The 16,537-nt window shown below is 41.6% G+C and overlaps 1 protein-coding gene across 1 annotated transcript; it reads left to right on the top strand.

Annotated features, from left to right (window-relative positions):
* The first annotated feature begins 151 nt into the window (after nucleotides 1-151).
* Nucleotides 152-16,537, top strand: gosr1 (golgi SNAP receptor complex member 1). Its single transcript, XM_072392541.1, has 9 exons — nucleotides 152-240; nucleotides 946-1,057; nucleotides 2,254-2,341; nucleotides 2,612-2,719; nucleotides 2,965-3,056; nucleotides 6,264-6,338; nucleotides 13,254-13,283; nucleotides 15,562-15,644; nucleotides 15,933-16,537. Exons 1-9 carry the CDS (start codon nucleotides 207-209, stop codon nucleotides 16,055-16,057), a joined length of 747 nt encoding a protein of 248 aa, XP_072248642.1. The 5' UTR covers nucleotides 152-206; the 3' UTR covers nucleotides 16,058-16,537.

Genomic DNA, 16,537 nt, shown 5'->3' on the forward strand with positions numbered 1-16,537 from the left:
ATTGACATATTAAGTATTTTTTTGTACTCAGCCTAGAAAATGTTAATTCAACCTGACTGTGCATTATCTGAGCTGTGGACAGCCTTCGTGCTGGTAGTTGGTGTCATACCTGACAGTCTCGTTGAGGGCGATAAAAACTCTCCACGTTCGTCTTCCGCTGACACGTGACCCACACTTCAAGTTGGTGACGTCGCAGAACAACAAAGATGGCAGGAATAGGAAGCAGCAACTATTGGGAAGGTAAAGAGCAAACATCTCTATCCAGTTTACAATTAACGGTACTTTCGCCACATTGAGTGTCGTGCTTATAATGTCAGGACTTCATTTGTCAGTGTCACTGCGTGGTTGGGTCTTACTATCGTGATTTAAACGTATACGTGCCTTTACAACAACTAGTTAGCCCCAAACAAGCTAGCTAGCTAACTTGGCTAACTGAAGTACATGTTACTCCTTAAGCTGTTAAATCTGTGTCGTTCCTTTAAACTGCTCCTCAGCTTGTAGCACCAAGTGCTGGCTGTAAACTACTAAGATGCCAATGAGCACATGCACATTTCCACATTTTATTACTTGGTTCATACCATCTTGATGGAAGTTAGCCACTCGTTGCACACTTTTGTTGCTATTGCTTTGGCTTAAGCTTTCAGTCAGCTGTGATGTCAGCTGTGGTGCCAGTGTTAAATAGTGTGCCAACTATTTCAAATGCTCTGCTTTTTGGGGGGGCTAACATGCAAATGATCCTTATTTGGAGAAAATCGACTTAGTCGGTGGCAAACATATGCTATTCGTGATTGACACAGATGCCTGTTTTATACATTTACTTTTGACATATTAATTTGCACTTCTGCCACGCCTTCTTTATACAGTATATAATGTATACAACTCATTATAGCTTCTGGATCCCGATCTGGGAAATGGTCGGTAACTACAGCTGTGCTTGTGTTACAGATCTGCGAAAGCAGGCCAGACAGTTGGAGAATGAACTTGACCTGAAACTGGTCTCCTTCAGTAAACTGTGCACCACCTACAGCAGCTCCAGGGATGGACGTCGAGGAGACACGTAAGATTAAGTCTTTTAATTTTCTCTGCACAGTCTGTAGCATTTTCAAATGATGCATAGCAGATCATAGGAAATCATGCAAAGCAGCTGTGGCCTCAATGGAAAATAAACTGTTAACCTGATAAGCCTCTCTGGTTACTGCTGTTTTGTTGATGTTGATAGTGGAAAACTGCTTGAAACTGAATATCCTTTGAGACTGAATTGACAGTTAGATAAAATACAAATTATCTAGTCATTCAAGTATTTTTAATTTGAGGCTAATTTAACGACCAGGAAAATGATTGCATCATTTATTGATCATTCTAGAAGGTTCAAAAAGTCCTTAACATTTGAGTTTTTTTAATATTGCTAGGAAAAAACCCCAAAAGGATGAAACATTTGTAAAATAACTCGCATGCATCCCCAAATTGCTCATTAGAGAAGCTTGACGAAAACGGCTAAATTCAACACACATTCATGAAAATGTTCACTTTGCACGTTAAAGACGAGAGTTAATGAGAGGAGACGGAAGCAGCTTTGAGGTGAAAAACGTCAGCCACACCAAACATTTAACTCCCACCAGTGATCACATAAATGTTGAACTGTTTCTGCCATTAGAGGGTAGAACTGGCTGATACTTGCTCACGTGAAAAAAATAATCAGAACTCAAAATTTTCTTCCATATATAAAGTTTGGATGCCCCTGTTCGTTCAGTTTAGATTAATTTGGCCTCATCCTCTTGTTTACTGCAGCCATACAAAACACAACCAAGGTGATTCACTCTACACAAGTTATGGAAACGTGCCAAATGCAGCATTTGGCAACATGTGTACCTACTGATGTTATTTGATATAAGTAAACGTATGGGATCTGTGTATGGAGGCAGCATTGATTGTTTTCTAGAGGACAACTATGTGATCACTGCTGTGGTTTTAATGTTGATGGTGTTAATTAATAAAACATCTAAAGATAACAATACTCATTTCAAGTTGTCTGAGTAATTTCTAACTACTCATTCAATTTCGAACTTAATTTCTAAGTGCTTTCGAATCCGTGCAGAAAAGATTAGTCACATCATTTACAATCCTTTATAATATCTCAGTTAATCATTTGATCTCATCAGTGTATAATTTTATTGTAGAAATAACCCGTCCGTAATCTGCCAAATGGTATTAAGTTGACTTTCTAATTGTTTTTCCTTCCTGGTGACTCTCCAGTTCAGACACCACCCCACTGCTAAACAACTCCACCCAGGACAGGATGTTTGACACCATGTCAGTGGAAATCGAGCAGCTGCTGGCCAAAGTAAGTCACTTCTTTTATGTAAGTTGCCAGAGAAGGGTGGGGAAGGGAGACAAAAAAAACAAGGAATATTAAAATATGACATCAAGGAATGTGGATAAAAAGTCACTGATGTAACTGATGATTTGGCATATAACCTGAGCAGTAAATCCTCAGCTTGACATGTGTTGTGTGATTATTGTTGGTTACTTTGGTGTTGATATTGGCCTCCATCTTTACGGTTTCCTGGGATTTCCATCGATCCGTCTCCCTAATCTTTCACGTCTCTCTCAGCTGACTGCAGTGAACGATAAGATGGCCGAGTACACGAACACCCCGGGCTCAGCTTCTCTCAATGCTGCGCTCATGCACACGCTCCAGAGACACAGAGACATTCTACAGGTTTGCTCCCTGATTACACACTTAATCGTTATTCTTCTTGTTCTTCCGCTTTCTCTATTTTCTGGATTTGCTTCACATCTTGCTTTTCTTTGTAAACACTCTGTGGTTAAAATTCACAGAAATATGCTAATTAGCACTTCAACGATTCCACTTTGTCCTCTTGTGTGTACTTTTCTTTTTAAAATTTTTTTTATTATTATTCCCTCACCCTTCTGCTTTTTCAATCTCATTTACATTCCACTCAGGATTACACGCATGAATTCCACAAAACGAAGGGCAACTTTCTGGCCATCCGAGAAAGGGAAGACCTTCTAGGGTCTGTGAGGAAAGATATCGAGTGAGTACCTATCCATTAAATTGCACCTAATGTATTAGTCGTGTCATGTCTTACTGCCTTGCTTGGGTTTTGATCTAAGTGGGTGTTGAGGAATAAAAAGCACCAGGTATTTTTCACAGAGCTCAGTCGCCGTAGACTTGGTTGCTTGTGGGGATATTTGAAGCTCGACTTCCACTTGGCACGCTCTTGAAAAATGTTGTCTATTGAAAACTTTGAAGATTCATGGCTCATTTGGCCTCGTGTTGAGAATGTGTGCCCTCTCTTCAGATTGGCTCAGTTGTGAATGAGTAGGAGGCTCCTCCTGAGCATGACTCTTGTTTTTTTTTTTTTTGTAATGGTATATTGATCTGCAGGACGCAGCAGTAAGCTTACGGTGAGCACTGCAGGATTCCTATTGATCCCATTCCATCTATCAAGGATGCAGATGTCTGCAGAGGCCTCCTGGAGGCACACATGTTCCACAGAGCCGAAGTTACTTAATGCTGAATTAGAAGCTTTTTTTTGCTTCTTCTCACGTTTAACCCTTTTAACGACTGAAGGCCTCTGGCTTCGCTGTATAATCATTTAATTCCTTAAATTTTTTATTTTTTTTTTACTTGTGAAACATTGTGCTTGTGGCAAATACTTCAGGTTTTCAGCAGCTGTTCAGGCTGTGACGCACTTTTCGATAGAAAATGTGGAGGTGATTTAACGTTTAGAGGAATCCGAAAGACCATTTGCGAATGCGCTGGAACTTAGTTGCTAAAAAGCTGCACCGCTCACGCTCCTCAGCTGTTTTGGGTCATTTTGAAATGTCTATAAAATCGACTATATGCGCACCTCTGAGTGGATTCCGCAAATTCCGCAGTGTTGCTAAAAACAAAGACGCGTTAGTGGTGTTGTTAGTTTGACGCTCGACCGGAACCGTTAGAGCTTACAGGTACAGGATTTACATGTTTAACCCCTGCGATTTAATACATAGTACATGTAATACATAGTAAAGTGCATGTATTTTCAAATGACACTCTCAGATTGTTATTAGAAGTGTCTGATAACATTGTAGAAAGGAACTCCACTCACGCCACGCCATAAAATCTTGTTGCAGGAGGAAACCGTTTTGACCTGAGTGATGGAGTAGAGTGTCGAGTTAAAGCAGCTTTCCAAGAGCAGACGGTGGCTGGGATTTTCCAAACCACAGCCTTCTTGCTAGATTTTGGTCAGAGTGCTAAAAGGTTTTGATTATTTATCAAATGATTGCAATAGACGCACGCTCTTTTATGTATGCTGGTGGGCAGTTGCTGTTATGTCGCAGTGCAGCGAGATTAGAGTCCTGGTATACACGAGGGCTTTTCATTTGAAAAGCAATTTGCTCATAAAGGCTCCCTCATTGATTTCTGCTGATAAGGAACCAAGTAAAAAGAGAGGACTTGGGATGATATAAAAGTAGCATCTTCTTCATACCTTAAAGTCGCCATATGTGCTTGACTGCCTTTGAGCTTGTGAAAACAGACAGTACTATGACTCAGCTCGACTGTAAACGCCAACAACGCCACTGAAATGATCAGAGTGCACTCAGGAAATCAGTGACATATTTGATTCAAGTTTACTTAGTAGTTTTAAACGGTATTAATGACACGGCACAAAATGTATTAAAAACAGCAGGATTAGTTTCCCTGTGTCGCAGACACAGAGACTCAAAATGTGATGTTCTGTAGAATATATAACGGAGTAAAATCAGTTTGGCGGATTAAATGAAGTGATAATTTTATTGAATAATTGGGTCTTGATCTGTGATTGAGATTTCTGCTGCTACAGCTGAGGCTTTTTATTCCTGTCTCTCAGGCAGAGGGCAGCAGAGATCTTGGCCATAGATTAAACCTGACAACAGTGAGGGTTGTTTATGCTGCAGAAACCCAAAAATCCATGCTGATTAGAATAAAGGGTGCACACCAGCTCATTTGTGCAAACGTCAAAGGAGCAATGTGCCATTTTGTTCAAATCTTTCATCAATATCATGCAGTTTGCTTCCAGACTCTGTCGACAAAAACATCCTCTGCCCCCAATCTTACACCGACACGCATTTCTTGAGTGCAGCTGTGTCATTCATAATAAAAGCAGCAGGAGGAGAGCTGAGGTCAGACATAACGCTTGGTCTGCTCCTGCTTTGATTCTAAATGTCAGCAACAAAAATGACAGCTCGCTTGTGATTTACATTAGTGCCCTTTTAAAAAGCCTTGCCGGAGTGATGAAGCTGGCTGTCGGTACAGGCGGTTGAAGCCCTGCAAACGCATCAGCCCTGCTGCTGGGGTAACCAGCCTCGGCTCAAGGCTACCACTGTGATGTGGGCTGCGTGTACACTATACATCTTCCCCATTCACTGGCATTGTATAGTGCACTTGGGATGAAGGAGGCGCATTTGTTCTCGGTGTGCTTGCTGCTAGCTGGGTGGGGTTGGACCTTAATGGTATAGCATGTGTGTGTGCACAGTTCTCCCTCCCTCCGTGCTCTTTTATCTTATTCTCGTTCAACAGGAAGGCGGGACTGAGTTAAATGACTAGAAACCCTGGAGAGTACAGGCTAGTCAGCTGTTCAAGGATGCTGATGGCTAGAGTTGCATCAGGCAGAGGAGAACGGCTGTGATGTCTTTGCCCAGTGAGTGGTGCAACAGCCCATCTATTAACTTTGACTGTGTTGCTCCCATAACGTTTAAGAGACGAATATGTTGGTTTTTGTTACTGTTTCTCCAATAGCACAACGTCTATGGTGCCGTCACATCCAACCAACAGTATTATTTTACCAGCTGTATCTTTCATTTAACGGCTCAGTGCAGTGGTACTCGCACACTGCTGTTAAAACACCGGTGATAATAAAAGCTTTTTGTCAGTGGACCTGATACATTCCTCTCGGGTAGTTTGCGTGCACCAGCAAAGCTCCACCAGGTCACCACAGTGAAAAAAGACGAGGTGGTAACTGTAAAAGCTACAAGGGTACCTACTCGGATGCCTCTGTTCCAAAACTTACAGATTTCACAGTTAAACTTACCGCAGTTTATCAGGATCTTAAGACTTTGTTCATTATCTGCTCTCATCTGTTGACTTGGATTGACTATATGTATAAAAATGCCTTTCTGCTTAGAGTGTGTTCTTACATTAAATAAATGCAAAACTTTAATTAATTTGATCATTGATTGAAAACGAGAGTCATGTTTTGACCCTTTTGTCTTTTCAGGACATACAAGAGTGGCTCTGGGGTCAACAACAGAAGAACGGAGCTTTTCCTCAAGGAGCACGAGCATCTGAGAAAGTAAGCTCGCAGTCCCTTTCTCTGCCACTAATGCCACAGATCTGGAGTCATCCCGACTGAATTTAGCCGAGTTTTTAAGGACATTTTGTTAGTTAGCGTTAGAATTTCAACCTCCGCTGTTCTCAGAATAAAACTCCTCTTGCCAGAGCTGTACAGCCTTTCCCGGAGAAGCAGTGGCCGCTTCTTTGGAAGAACACTGCAGATCATTACCGTAACTGATGCTTAGCTCTGAAACCCCGGCATCCTTAGAACTTAATTTTTTATACATTTATTTTCAAATCAAGTTTTTTCAATTTGCATCGCATTTCAGGATCAAGGTGATGTACATTAACAGTCATTGGTTCCCTGGTTTTGAGACAAACCCTTTCATTCTGTATTTCGCAAGATGTATTTTATAAAAAATTTTTGCTTCATTGCATTACTTTGCATCTTAAAGTTATGCGTTTTCTTATTACTGCACAATAGTTTAAATCACAAACTCCAGTTACCTGTTATCATTTGGCTAAGTTGGAAGAAACACAGAACAGCATGTTGTTGTTTTGTGAAACCTTTGTGTGTGTGTGAGTGTGAGAGAGAGGTGTGACATGCACCCTGTGTGGAAGGCAAAATTGAATGTCAGCAGGTCGCACGCTCAACCAAAATGCACAAAAGCAACAGAAGAGTTTTTTTCCATTGCTCAGGTTTGATGACCCCATCTGTTTATTTGGACAAAGCATTTTGTTTTAACCCACGTCCGGCTTTGTGATCGTGACCCGTTTCAAGTTTTCAAAGGAGCTATGCCACAGTTATTCCCATAAAAGACAATCGCTCATGCATGAGTAGGCTTTTACCTGCTCTGACACTTTTTTTTTTTTTTTTTCTTCTTTACAATGAAGAGGTTTATGGTGTTATACAGAGGATCTTTTTTGGTCAGGGAACAAATTTAAAAACGACATTTTATATGTTCATGAAGTAGATTTTGAGGAAAACTCTGATTTATTAAAAGATGGCAACTCTACAGTTGCTGTTTGCATCTCCTTCACCACATAACCATTCATCCATCTATTTTCTATACCCACTTAATCCAATGTAGGGTTGCGGGGGGCGGGGCTGCAACCTATCTCAGCTGTCATTGGGCGAGAGGCAGGGTACACCCTGGACAGGTTGCCAGTCCATCACCACATAACCAGCAACATGTGGGACATGGAAGATTTTAATAGTTTCGGATTCAAACGGATCCCCAAACCCCTAATCGAAGTATTTATGAAGACATCATCTCACATCAGTGAAAGAAACACACGAACGGTACGACCGCTCCTTTTATTGCTGTCTTGCACGGCTGTATTACAATAAAACTTTAGTGCAAAACGCCCTCAAGCTCACCACGGCCACTTGCATTCCCAGCACCAAAGCACTTGTGTTAATCCAGTAGAAGTCATCAGGATATTGACAATGACATTATCTTATTAAACCACAGCCCATATTAAAGGGTTTTCCCCAGTCGCTGGCACAGATGGGAGGGGGAAGAGGAGACTGAAGAAGATCGAGTTACGCTTGATTGATCCTTTTTATGGCCATAAAACCGGGAGGAGGGCCTGAAGAGAAAAGGGATGGAATGTGTTGTGCTGCCAGAGCAATGATCTGATAACTCTGTGAAGGAAGAGAACAGATGCTTAAAAAGGGAACCGAGTTTAAAGGCATTAGTTTAGCAGCATTTTCATGGTCCTTTTTTTTTTTTTTTTTTTTTTCTCTCTTTTTCTTTTTTCCAAATATTTGCACCACACTATATCGGCTATAGCTATAGTTGGGTTATGCTCCTTATCTGAGCGAGGGTAATTTTCCTTGGATATATGGCGGTGAATGAATCGAATCACTGGCACAAAGCATGCAATACCACAGTACATAGGTAGCGCTGTACCCATTTCAACTATCGCTAATAGAGCCACTTCCGGTTGACGTCTTCACCACCGACGACAACAAAACTCAGGCATTCGAGAAAAATGGCGAACGAAGAGCAGGATGAAGCTACGTCCCTCTACATTTGTGATGAGCATGGTTATGGCATAAACTCCATTGCCTTGTTTGTTTCTTTCTGACGGCGGTGACAATGACAGTAATATCGTCTCCTTCGACTTCCAGGTGACGATCGCGGGAAAAAGTCTCGAGCATGCGCAGAACGCTTATCTCGGGGTCTTAATTCGATCGCATGTAATCCGATGTGATTTCTTGTTAGATTAAGGTGTCTACGTGAACCGAATAACTCCATTTTATTGTAATTTAGCCATTAATCCGATCCAATGGCACGCATTCCGCACTGACAGTGAAGTTCAGCCTTTTGACAAATTATTTATATGCATTTTCCCCTCACGTATATTAACCTCAGGTGTCAAGTAAAGCGTTTGCAAGTCCCATTATGAGCTGCACTTCTGCAGCAGGAACCTTTTGCAGGTCCTGACTCCTTTAGGTGGGTCTTTTCCTTGGGCCCCCCTCCATTTCAACCGCAGGAACCAGGAGCTAAAAAGAGCTCCATGGAGAAATATCAGCCCAGTAAACCGCCCTGGTAAGGTGCAGTACTTTCAGAGACTACCCAGAACCTTTGGGATGGGGGCTTGCGGCATTGAACATTTCTGATTGGTGGAGTATTCCCGACGTTTTATTTCCACCGGCCTGTTTCAGTCGTTTCAGGTGTAAAATCCAGAAGAACCCATGAAATCTGTTGACTTCGAGTTGTACAGCAGGAATAGTTGTCGCGGTTTGCTCAAACGCCCAACAGAAAGGCGTAACAATGGACAGATTTAGTTACTGTTATTGGAGCTGCTGATTTTTCGCTGCCTCTTCACTTTCTCTTTCTACAACCTCGTTCATCTGTTGTTGTTTTTTTTTTTGTTTTGTTTTTTTTTCCAGCTTGCTCTGCTCGGTCTCCATGAATAAACTAGAGGGAGGGAGGGGCCGGTCCATTAAAAGTTGATGTTGGAACAGCTGTAATGGTAGTGGTTGCTCTGATAAGGACTTTGTGTTTCACATCTTACTGATACACAATTACCTGAATTTGACAGTTTGTTTAAACTCTATTAGATTTAATGTAATATACAGTAGGCATTGGCATAGGTATGGGCAATTAGTCCCAATTATACATCCTTGTAAGTTTAGTTCTAAAAGCCTTAATGCTGCATTCAATCTCACCTTTTCACCTTGAAAGATTACATGGAACCCTCTCTCTGTCTTACTTCCTGCAGTTTCTGTTTGTTTGAGTGTGATAAAATCTCTCTGAAACTAGATGCGCTCTTTATCTTTTGATTTCTCTCTGTTGATCTTGTTTTCCTGGCTGAGTCTTGCTCCTGCTTTTTGTCTTACTGGCCTCTTGCCCAGTTTGAGAAGTTTGGTCTGAGCTGCCAGCTTCCAGATTTGCTTATTTAATCGTGTTCTGAGGATTCATGGTTAAGTGCTGGCCCTCCTTCTCTCTTTCTTGTTTACTTCAGAATCAGTTTGGAGAGTATTGAGGTTAATTTAGAGCTTTACTCAACAAGCATATGAAATTGCATATGGAACCATTTTGTGTCGGTTAATTTAAGGGTTTTGTTCATAGCGAAGCACGTTGGATAAGGAGGTAATAACCTAAATGGCTTTTCTGAATGCGCTAAAAGCAGCCGCTGACTAGCCCAAACAAAGTGGTTTATACATTGCAGCTGCACTTCCCTGGTATGACATGATAGCGATTGTTCACCATTTATTGCTATGCTAGTGTGAGCAGCTCATATTTCAGATGGACTTTAGTGGGTCTGAAGAGTTTTTATGCTTTGCCGCTCTGGCCTTTTAGAGGAGAAAAATGCTCCCAGCTTCTCACCAGTCCAGTTGCAGGGTGTTGTCTGATCCATCTGAACCGGCAACAACAAAGCTGAGGGATTCATATGCAATTTATTTCAGACAGCAACACCACTCAATCCGTCACTAATGTGTTTGTAATCTGCCATTTGGCTCCGTTCAGGCAATCAAATGTTTTTTTGTGCTTATCTTCTGGAATAATAGGCTTAACCTTTCAAAGTGTCTGTATTTCTTCTGTCCAAATTGCTGTATTATTCACTTAGATTTCTGTTATGGTCCAACTTTTGACGGCCTTTCCGTGGTAGTAGCCCACCATGTGATGTGGTGTAAACAACATTATATATTTACCAGATCCAGCATACATATCATCCAGCTTTTAGCTTTGATTTGTGACCACTTCTATTATTTTTTGCTATGTGTCTCGGTCTCTTCAGCTGTTGCCAGGATTTACACGAATGTTTCCAAAGAAGCGTACATATTTCTTTTTAATTTACTGGGCCGATCCTCTTGTTTGTCTCAGTGTTCTGAAGGCCAGCTCGACAGAGCGGTACTCACAAAGAGTTCGCTTAAGATGTTTTTATTAACTACGTCCAACCCCAGTTCACCCCAAAGGTGGAATGCTGTATGACATTTAGATGAAAATGAAAGGCGATGATTTGCAAATCTCATAAATTAATATTTTATTCACAATAGAAGGAGAAAAAAACATGAAATGTTGAAAGTGAGCCATTTTTACTGTTTCATGAAAGCTATTTACTCCTCTCAAACTCGGTGGCAGCAACTAGTCTCAAAAGACAGCGCTGTGCTTTCAGTGACTGGGGTTGTCTCCACCCCAAACCTTAATGAGACATTTTTTTGAAGCCAGCTGGGACTTCCAGACTGGATCAGAACTAGTTCATGGCTGGTGAACAAATTCATCAGCATAGCATCGGAGAATTCTCACCGGCCCTCTTAAATTTTGAATGAGCAGTCATGTTCTGCTGTTGTTATTTCCTCAGTAGAGCTGCGTCTGCCAAATTTAACTCCAACATTTCTCAGCTATGAGAAAAGCACGATACATGCTCTCCTGTTAGTTGTCCTAATGCCCTCCTGACAGCCAAAGATCTAGAAAACCAGGGGATTTATTTTTCGTGGCAATTTCCCATAGCTTTCATGTAGTTTGTGATATTTTAGCATATTGATGCAGTTCAAATATAAAGTGAGCACAGCGGCAAGCAGTCTGTTGGATTCTGTGTCCATTTGCTTGTGAATGGTTTTTAGAAAATGAAAAAAAAAAAAGCAAGGCGGCATGTGGTTAGTGTGGGTTCATTCATCACACTGGGACTGGCAATTTGCTTGAAGCTAATGAGCAATTTAATGACTGCAGCAAAACACATCTGGTGAGGAGAAACGAAGGGAACCCATTCAAAGCTGAAACCACAGGATAGCTCATATGACAGCAGAGTCTGTCCCACCCGTAGCAGCAGTGAACTGGTGATCTTTGAGAACAAAGCATGATTTTTTTTTTGCCCTATTTCATAACTGCAGATCAGAAATCCATGAATCATGCCTCACCTCGGTTCCCAAGTGCTCTCTTTTCCTGTTCGGCTGGTGGTTTATAGGGAGAATACATGAAAGGCTGAAGAACTGTCTGTCCAACTAGTTTCATCCTTAATTTAAGACTACTTTAATGTGGCTGTTTTGCTTTCACCCGCCCGTATTCATCTCTGTTTTTCCTCCTGTGCAGTCCGACCATCTACTTGTTGTTTTCCTCTGCACCTGCATGCTTTCACAATCCAAGGCCAACCAGTCTTCACGTTGTTTATTCAGACAAAAATAACAGTTTGGTGCCTGCGTTGGGAGTTATGATCCAAGAGCAAAAGGCTGTAGAGCTCACAGTGCAACTGTGTGTGACGGTTCAGTCGGACAGGCCACCCACAGTTTTGGAAGGGGCAGCCCAACCTAACTGTGTTTGCTAGAAATCTTAGGAATTGCGTATGTCAGTACTTCTAAAAGCTGCCGCACACTGTGCAGTTTTAGCTGTGGCAGAAGTTCGCTGGCAGCCGCAGTGTGTGGCAGGCATCTGCTGCACCATCATGCCACATGTATACAGGCTGCCCGATGATGAAATCCGCTGAATCGTGGTATGTTGCGACTGTAAAGAGCACCACTGATTCTTAGAATCCCGCAGGGCTTAAGGAATCAAAAATGACTGCCCTATTTACCGCTTTGAGTATTCATTTGTTCACTGCTTTGCTACTATGAGGAGAACTGCTCACACACAGATTTATAGGCGCAATTAGTGAAATGAAATGTGCAATGTCTTTGATTGTTAGATTTTCAGAAGCACATGAACTGTAATCGATCAACCATCCAAAAGAATTAAGAAGCTTTGCATGTAAACATTAAAAATTAAATTTCAAGAGAAAAACGTTTACATAAAAGTCTTAAGATGGTTGGTTTTAGGGCAAGAAAAAAACAATGCCCTCACTTCCTGTAATTTTTGTTGAAGGGTTGGGGTTAAAGCAGCCATCGACGTATCTCTGCGGGAGATTTATCTTTAGGCTCCGAGATAAAAGTATCTGAGTTTACTCGGTTCAAGAGAATTAACAAAAATGAACAACACCTTCCATCTGTTTGTGGTTTTGGCGTTTATACTTGAAATTCAGTCCTGTACAACTGTACGTTCAGTCTGCCAGTAGTTTGATCATGTTAGTTTTTGAACAACTGTTATTTCAAGTCATAGTTGAGGGCAGTTTACTGGAAAACGTCGTATTGATGGATGCTTCCAATTTTTTGAGGCTAGAAACACTGAATATAATGCAGCCCAGTAAAATCCCCTCTGGGAATGACTTGGTGCTCATTAAACCATCAAACTGTTTAAAATAATTTGTTACGGCAGCCTGCTCCATACCTAAAATCACCAGAAATTTACTCTGCAGACTGCATTTGTATTAATACGTCTGTCGTTAAAGTGAATCTAGTTGTTTGGGCTGCACCATGTCGCTGAGCAGTGCGACTGCCAATCTGAGGTCAGGGAGTTCTGCGACCCGAATGTACACTGGATGCAATTTTGAATTAGAATTGCATCTGTCAATATCTGACCAGCATCTTTCTCTCTCTCCTGTTCTGTAGCTCAGACCGTCTGATGGATGACACAATAAGGTAAGGCCTGCTTTCTGTCCTGTGTATTCATTAACATTTATTTGCAAACACAACCTCCCCAACCTCCTTTTTTTTCTTTTTTTTTTACTGTGGTTTTTATTTACTTCCTGATCCCTCTGAAGCCTCCCTTTGTGAATGGAAAAACTTGACCTTACATGGCTTGAATATATCAAGGCTAACACCTGTTTGGGCTGAGCCTCTGAATAAAATTGCTACTGTGTTGCAGAAATGGCAGTGAAAGGATGGTAAGAAATGAAGACCCACCTGCACCCAGAGGAGAATAATACTGTTGCTCTCAGTTTTTGTTGCCATATAGATAATCTTGATTTATTTATTTATTTCTTATGTGCTGTGTAAATGCTGTAACTTCATAATATACCTAGATTTAATCCAGAACACAAGCGTGCCTTGACTTAATCTGCAGTGTGTTAATTTGTCCTCAGTGTGCTATGAATGAGCAGAATTTTTAGCTCTTCCAGCAGATTCGCATTGAAATCCTCGTTAAGAGTTACAGCTGACTTCCTCCCACATCAATTTCTCAAATATCCCCGACTTTAATAAACCTGTCCATGTCTTTGCTCATTTTTGTTACTGATAAGTCAGCTGGGACAGTTTTATGTGCACCAAAGCCTTGGGATGGTGCCAGCTGCTTGTCAAACGGTGTCTTCTGAGCATAAAATAAAGAAAACTGTCTCTCACGCAGCCCTGAGCAACTCCCTCCCACCTCATTGATTTACTGGTACCATCCATCTCCCTGCTCTTTTGTCTCATTTCCCTGCTACACAGATTACTGATATGTTGCTCAGGGTTTACCAGCTGCCTTCCTTTCCAGTGGTTTCGTCATGTAAGCAGTGTTTCTTCAGGTACTCGCTCGAGCAGCTGCCTGATTGAGGGATTTAGTTCTTGAAATGGTGCAAGATGCTGTGTGGTTTCCCTCCATCTTTCTTACTCCTCTAATCTGCTTATTTTCCCATATTTATTTAGCTGTAATGAAATTAAGGAAAGGTTGTTTTTTTTTTTCTGTAATTTTGTTTAATTGGTGAGGATGGAAGGTGTTGCAGTATGATGTGCAGACTCTAAAGCACTCTGGGTTGCTTTATTTAGATTCACTCGACAGGTTACAGGTCGCTGGTGGCTGGCACTCCAGTCTCCCGTCTGCTCGCATGCTGTGTCTCCTTATCTTCCAGCCACGATTCTCATGAGCTGGTTAACGCTGAGATAAAGGGAGGTCGAGTTTGCTGAGGTCGGCAAAGTGTTTCCTACTGAGTGAGGAGAACACGATCCCCAAAATGCAGCTCCAGGCCAAGACTGCGGACTGTCCCCTCAGCAACCTCCAACCGCAGGAGATGTTGTGACCTCAGACACCCAAACTCGCCCACATCTCACCCACCACACGTTCTGAATTACAGCAGATTGTGCTGGGATTGATTTCAAACCGAAACACAGACTGTTCATGCTGGTTGTTCACTGCTTTTGTAATGAAAAACCAGCTGTTTCCTGAGGAAAATATACACAGTTTATAGGGAAACTGACATTTTTACTTTTAAATTGACATTAATTTCTCATCATGCTGTTCAGTATTTAAGAATATGAAGTATGTAGGACTTTGCTTCCCGTTTTACGTCACCGAAGATTGTTAACGATGTGGTCGTCGATTTCTGACAACTCCAAACTGAAAAGGGCTCAGAGGTGTGCTGAGTATCTTTTATTGATTGTTTGGAACAGATGCCAGAGAAGGCAAACACAGAGCCTCACATGTTTCCTGCCAACTGTCTGGCTGCATTTTCCCACTCTGAAAGTTACGGAGGCCCTATTTTCAGAGCAAAAGAGGCTGAATATCTCAGACAATCTTCAACTTCCTTTATTGAGCCCAGCTGGCTCCCTCACACAGTGATTAAATCAACTGGTCCAGTATTGTCGGAGTAACACCCATTTATTAGCATTGATAGTTTCCTTTTTTTTCCCTTCCTAAAAACAAACCAGGGACTTGTACATAACCTGTTTTGAATTCTACTTCTAAAATAAAATATTTTAAAGATACTTGAAGTAAAGATGGTTGCTAGGAATCGACCGGACACTTTCTGTTAGACATGCGTGAAACTTCGGAGCCTCGGATGGTGCCGTCCTTTTCCTTTTAGCTGGAAACGTTCCCGATAATCCAGTTTCCCACCATATGATGACTCATTTGTAGTGGAAGGCACTTAAGGCTACTGGTGAGAGCGACCACGTGCAGTATTGTCACTTTTCCACATATCTCTTTGTCTGTCTCTCTGTGTAGCATTGCCATGGCGACCAAGGAGAACATGACCTCCCAAAGGGGCGTGCTGAAATCCATACAGAGCAGGGTCAACACACTGGCCAGTATCCTTTATGCTGTAAATGTGATTATTGTTTGTGTGGAACCAAATAAGAGACCCATCAAGGTAAATTGTACAGGCAACAGTTATTGGTCTGAAATCACTGCAGCTTGTTCAGAACTCAATGCTCACAAATAGCTTTTTTTCCCCCAGTTTTCCTTATGTTAAAGAGTTTTTATTTTTATTTTTTCAATTTTTTTTTTTTTTAGAATTAATAGAGAAATACTTGTTACAGGTTACTGTCGGAAATCGGATCCCATGTCTGTGATCTTCCTTAACGTTTGCCTCTCAGATCGTTTCCCAACCATCAACAATCTCATCCAGAGAATCAACCTGCGGAAGAGAAGGGACTCTCTCATCCTCGGCTCTGTGATCGGCGTCTGCACCATTCTGCTCCTCCTCTATGCTTTTCACTGAAAATCTAACCAGATTAACATTTCAAAGACGCAAGATTCATCTGGTCCTTGTAGCGTGGGAAAACCACCCCCCCTCCTCCCCAAAGACTGAGCTCGGTGATCCGGGGGACCACGGAGGAGGACTTTCAGTTGGTCCAGTTCTGTGACAGCAAAAAAAAAAAAAAAGTGCACCCGAGCCTGTATTTAACTGTGGGACGGATGAAGGGCCGGAGGTTAGGTGTTCTCCTACCTACAAGGGAATGGAGACCAAAAGTACACATAAGACCATATTTCTAAAAAAAATAAAAAGATATATTGCTAATTAATCGAGACGGAAGCTCTGTGGTGTTGAAAGTTGGAAGAGACTGTGAGGCTGGGATCCATCGTTTTTCACCGGTCGAAGGATTTATTTTTTTCTGTTGAATGTTTTTATTAATTGATGCGGTGAGACTGATTGTTCGTTGTGAGCTGTAAAATGTGAATTAATAAATTATTCATATAA

This window comes from Leuresthes tenuis, unplaced genomic scaffold, assembly GCF_036924035.1.
Source record: "Leuresthes tenuis unplaced genomic scaffold, fLeuTen1.0.hap1 SCAF_9, whole genome shotgun sequence".
In the NCBI taxonomy this organism is placed as follows: domain Eukaryota; kingdom Metazoa; phylum Chordata; class Actinopteri; order Atheriniformes; family Atherinopsidae; genus Leuresthes; species Leuresthes tenuis.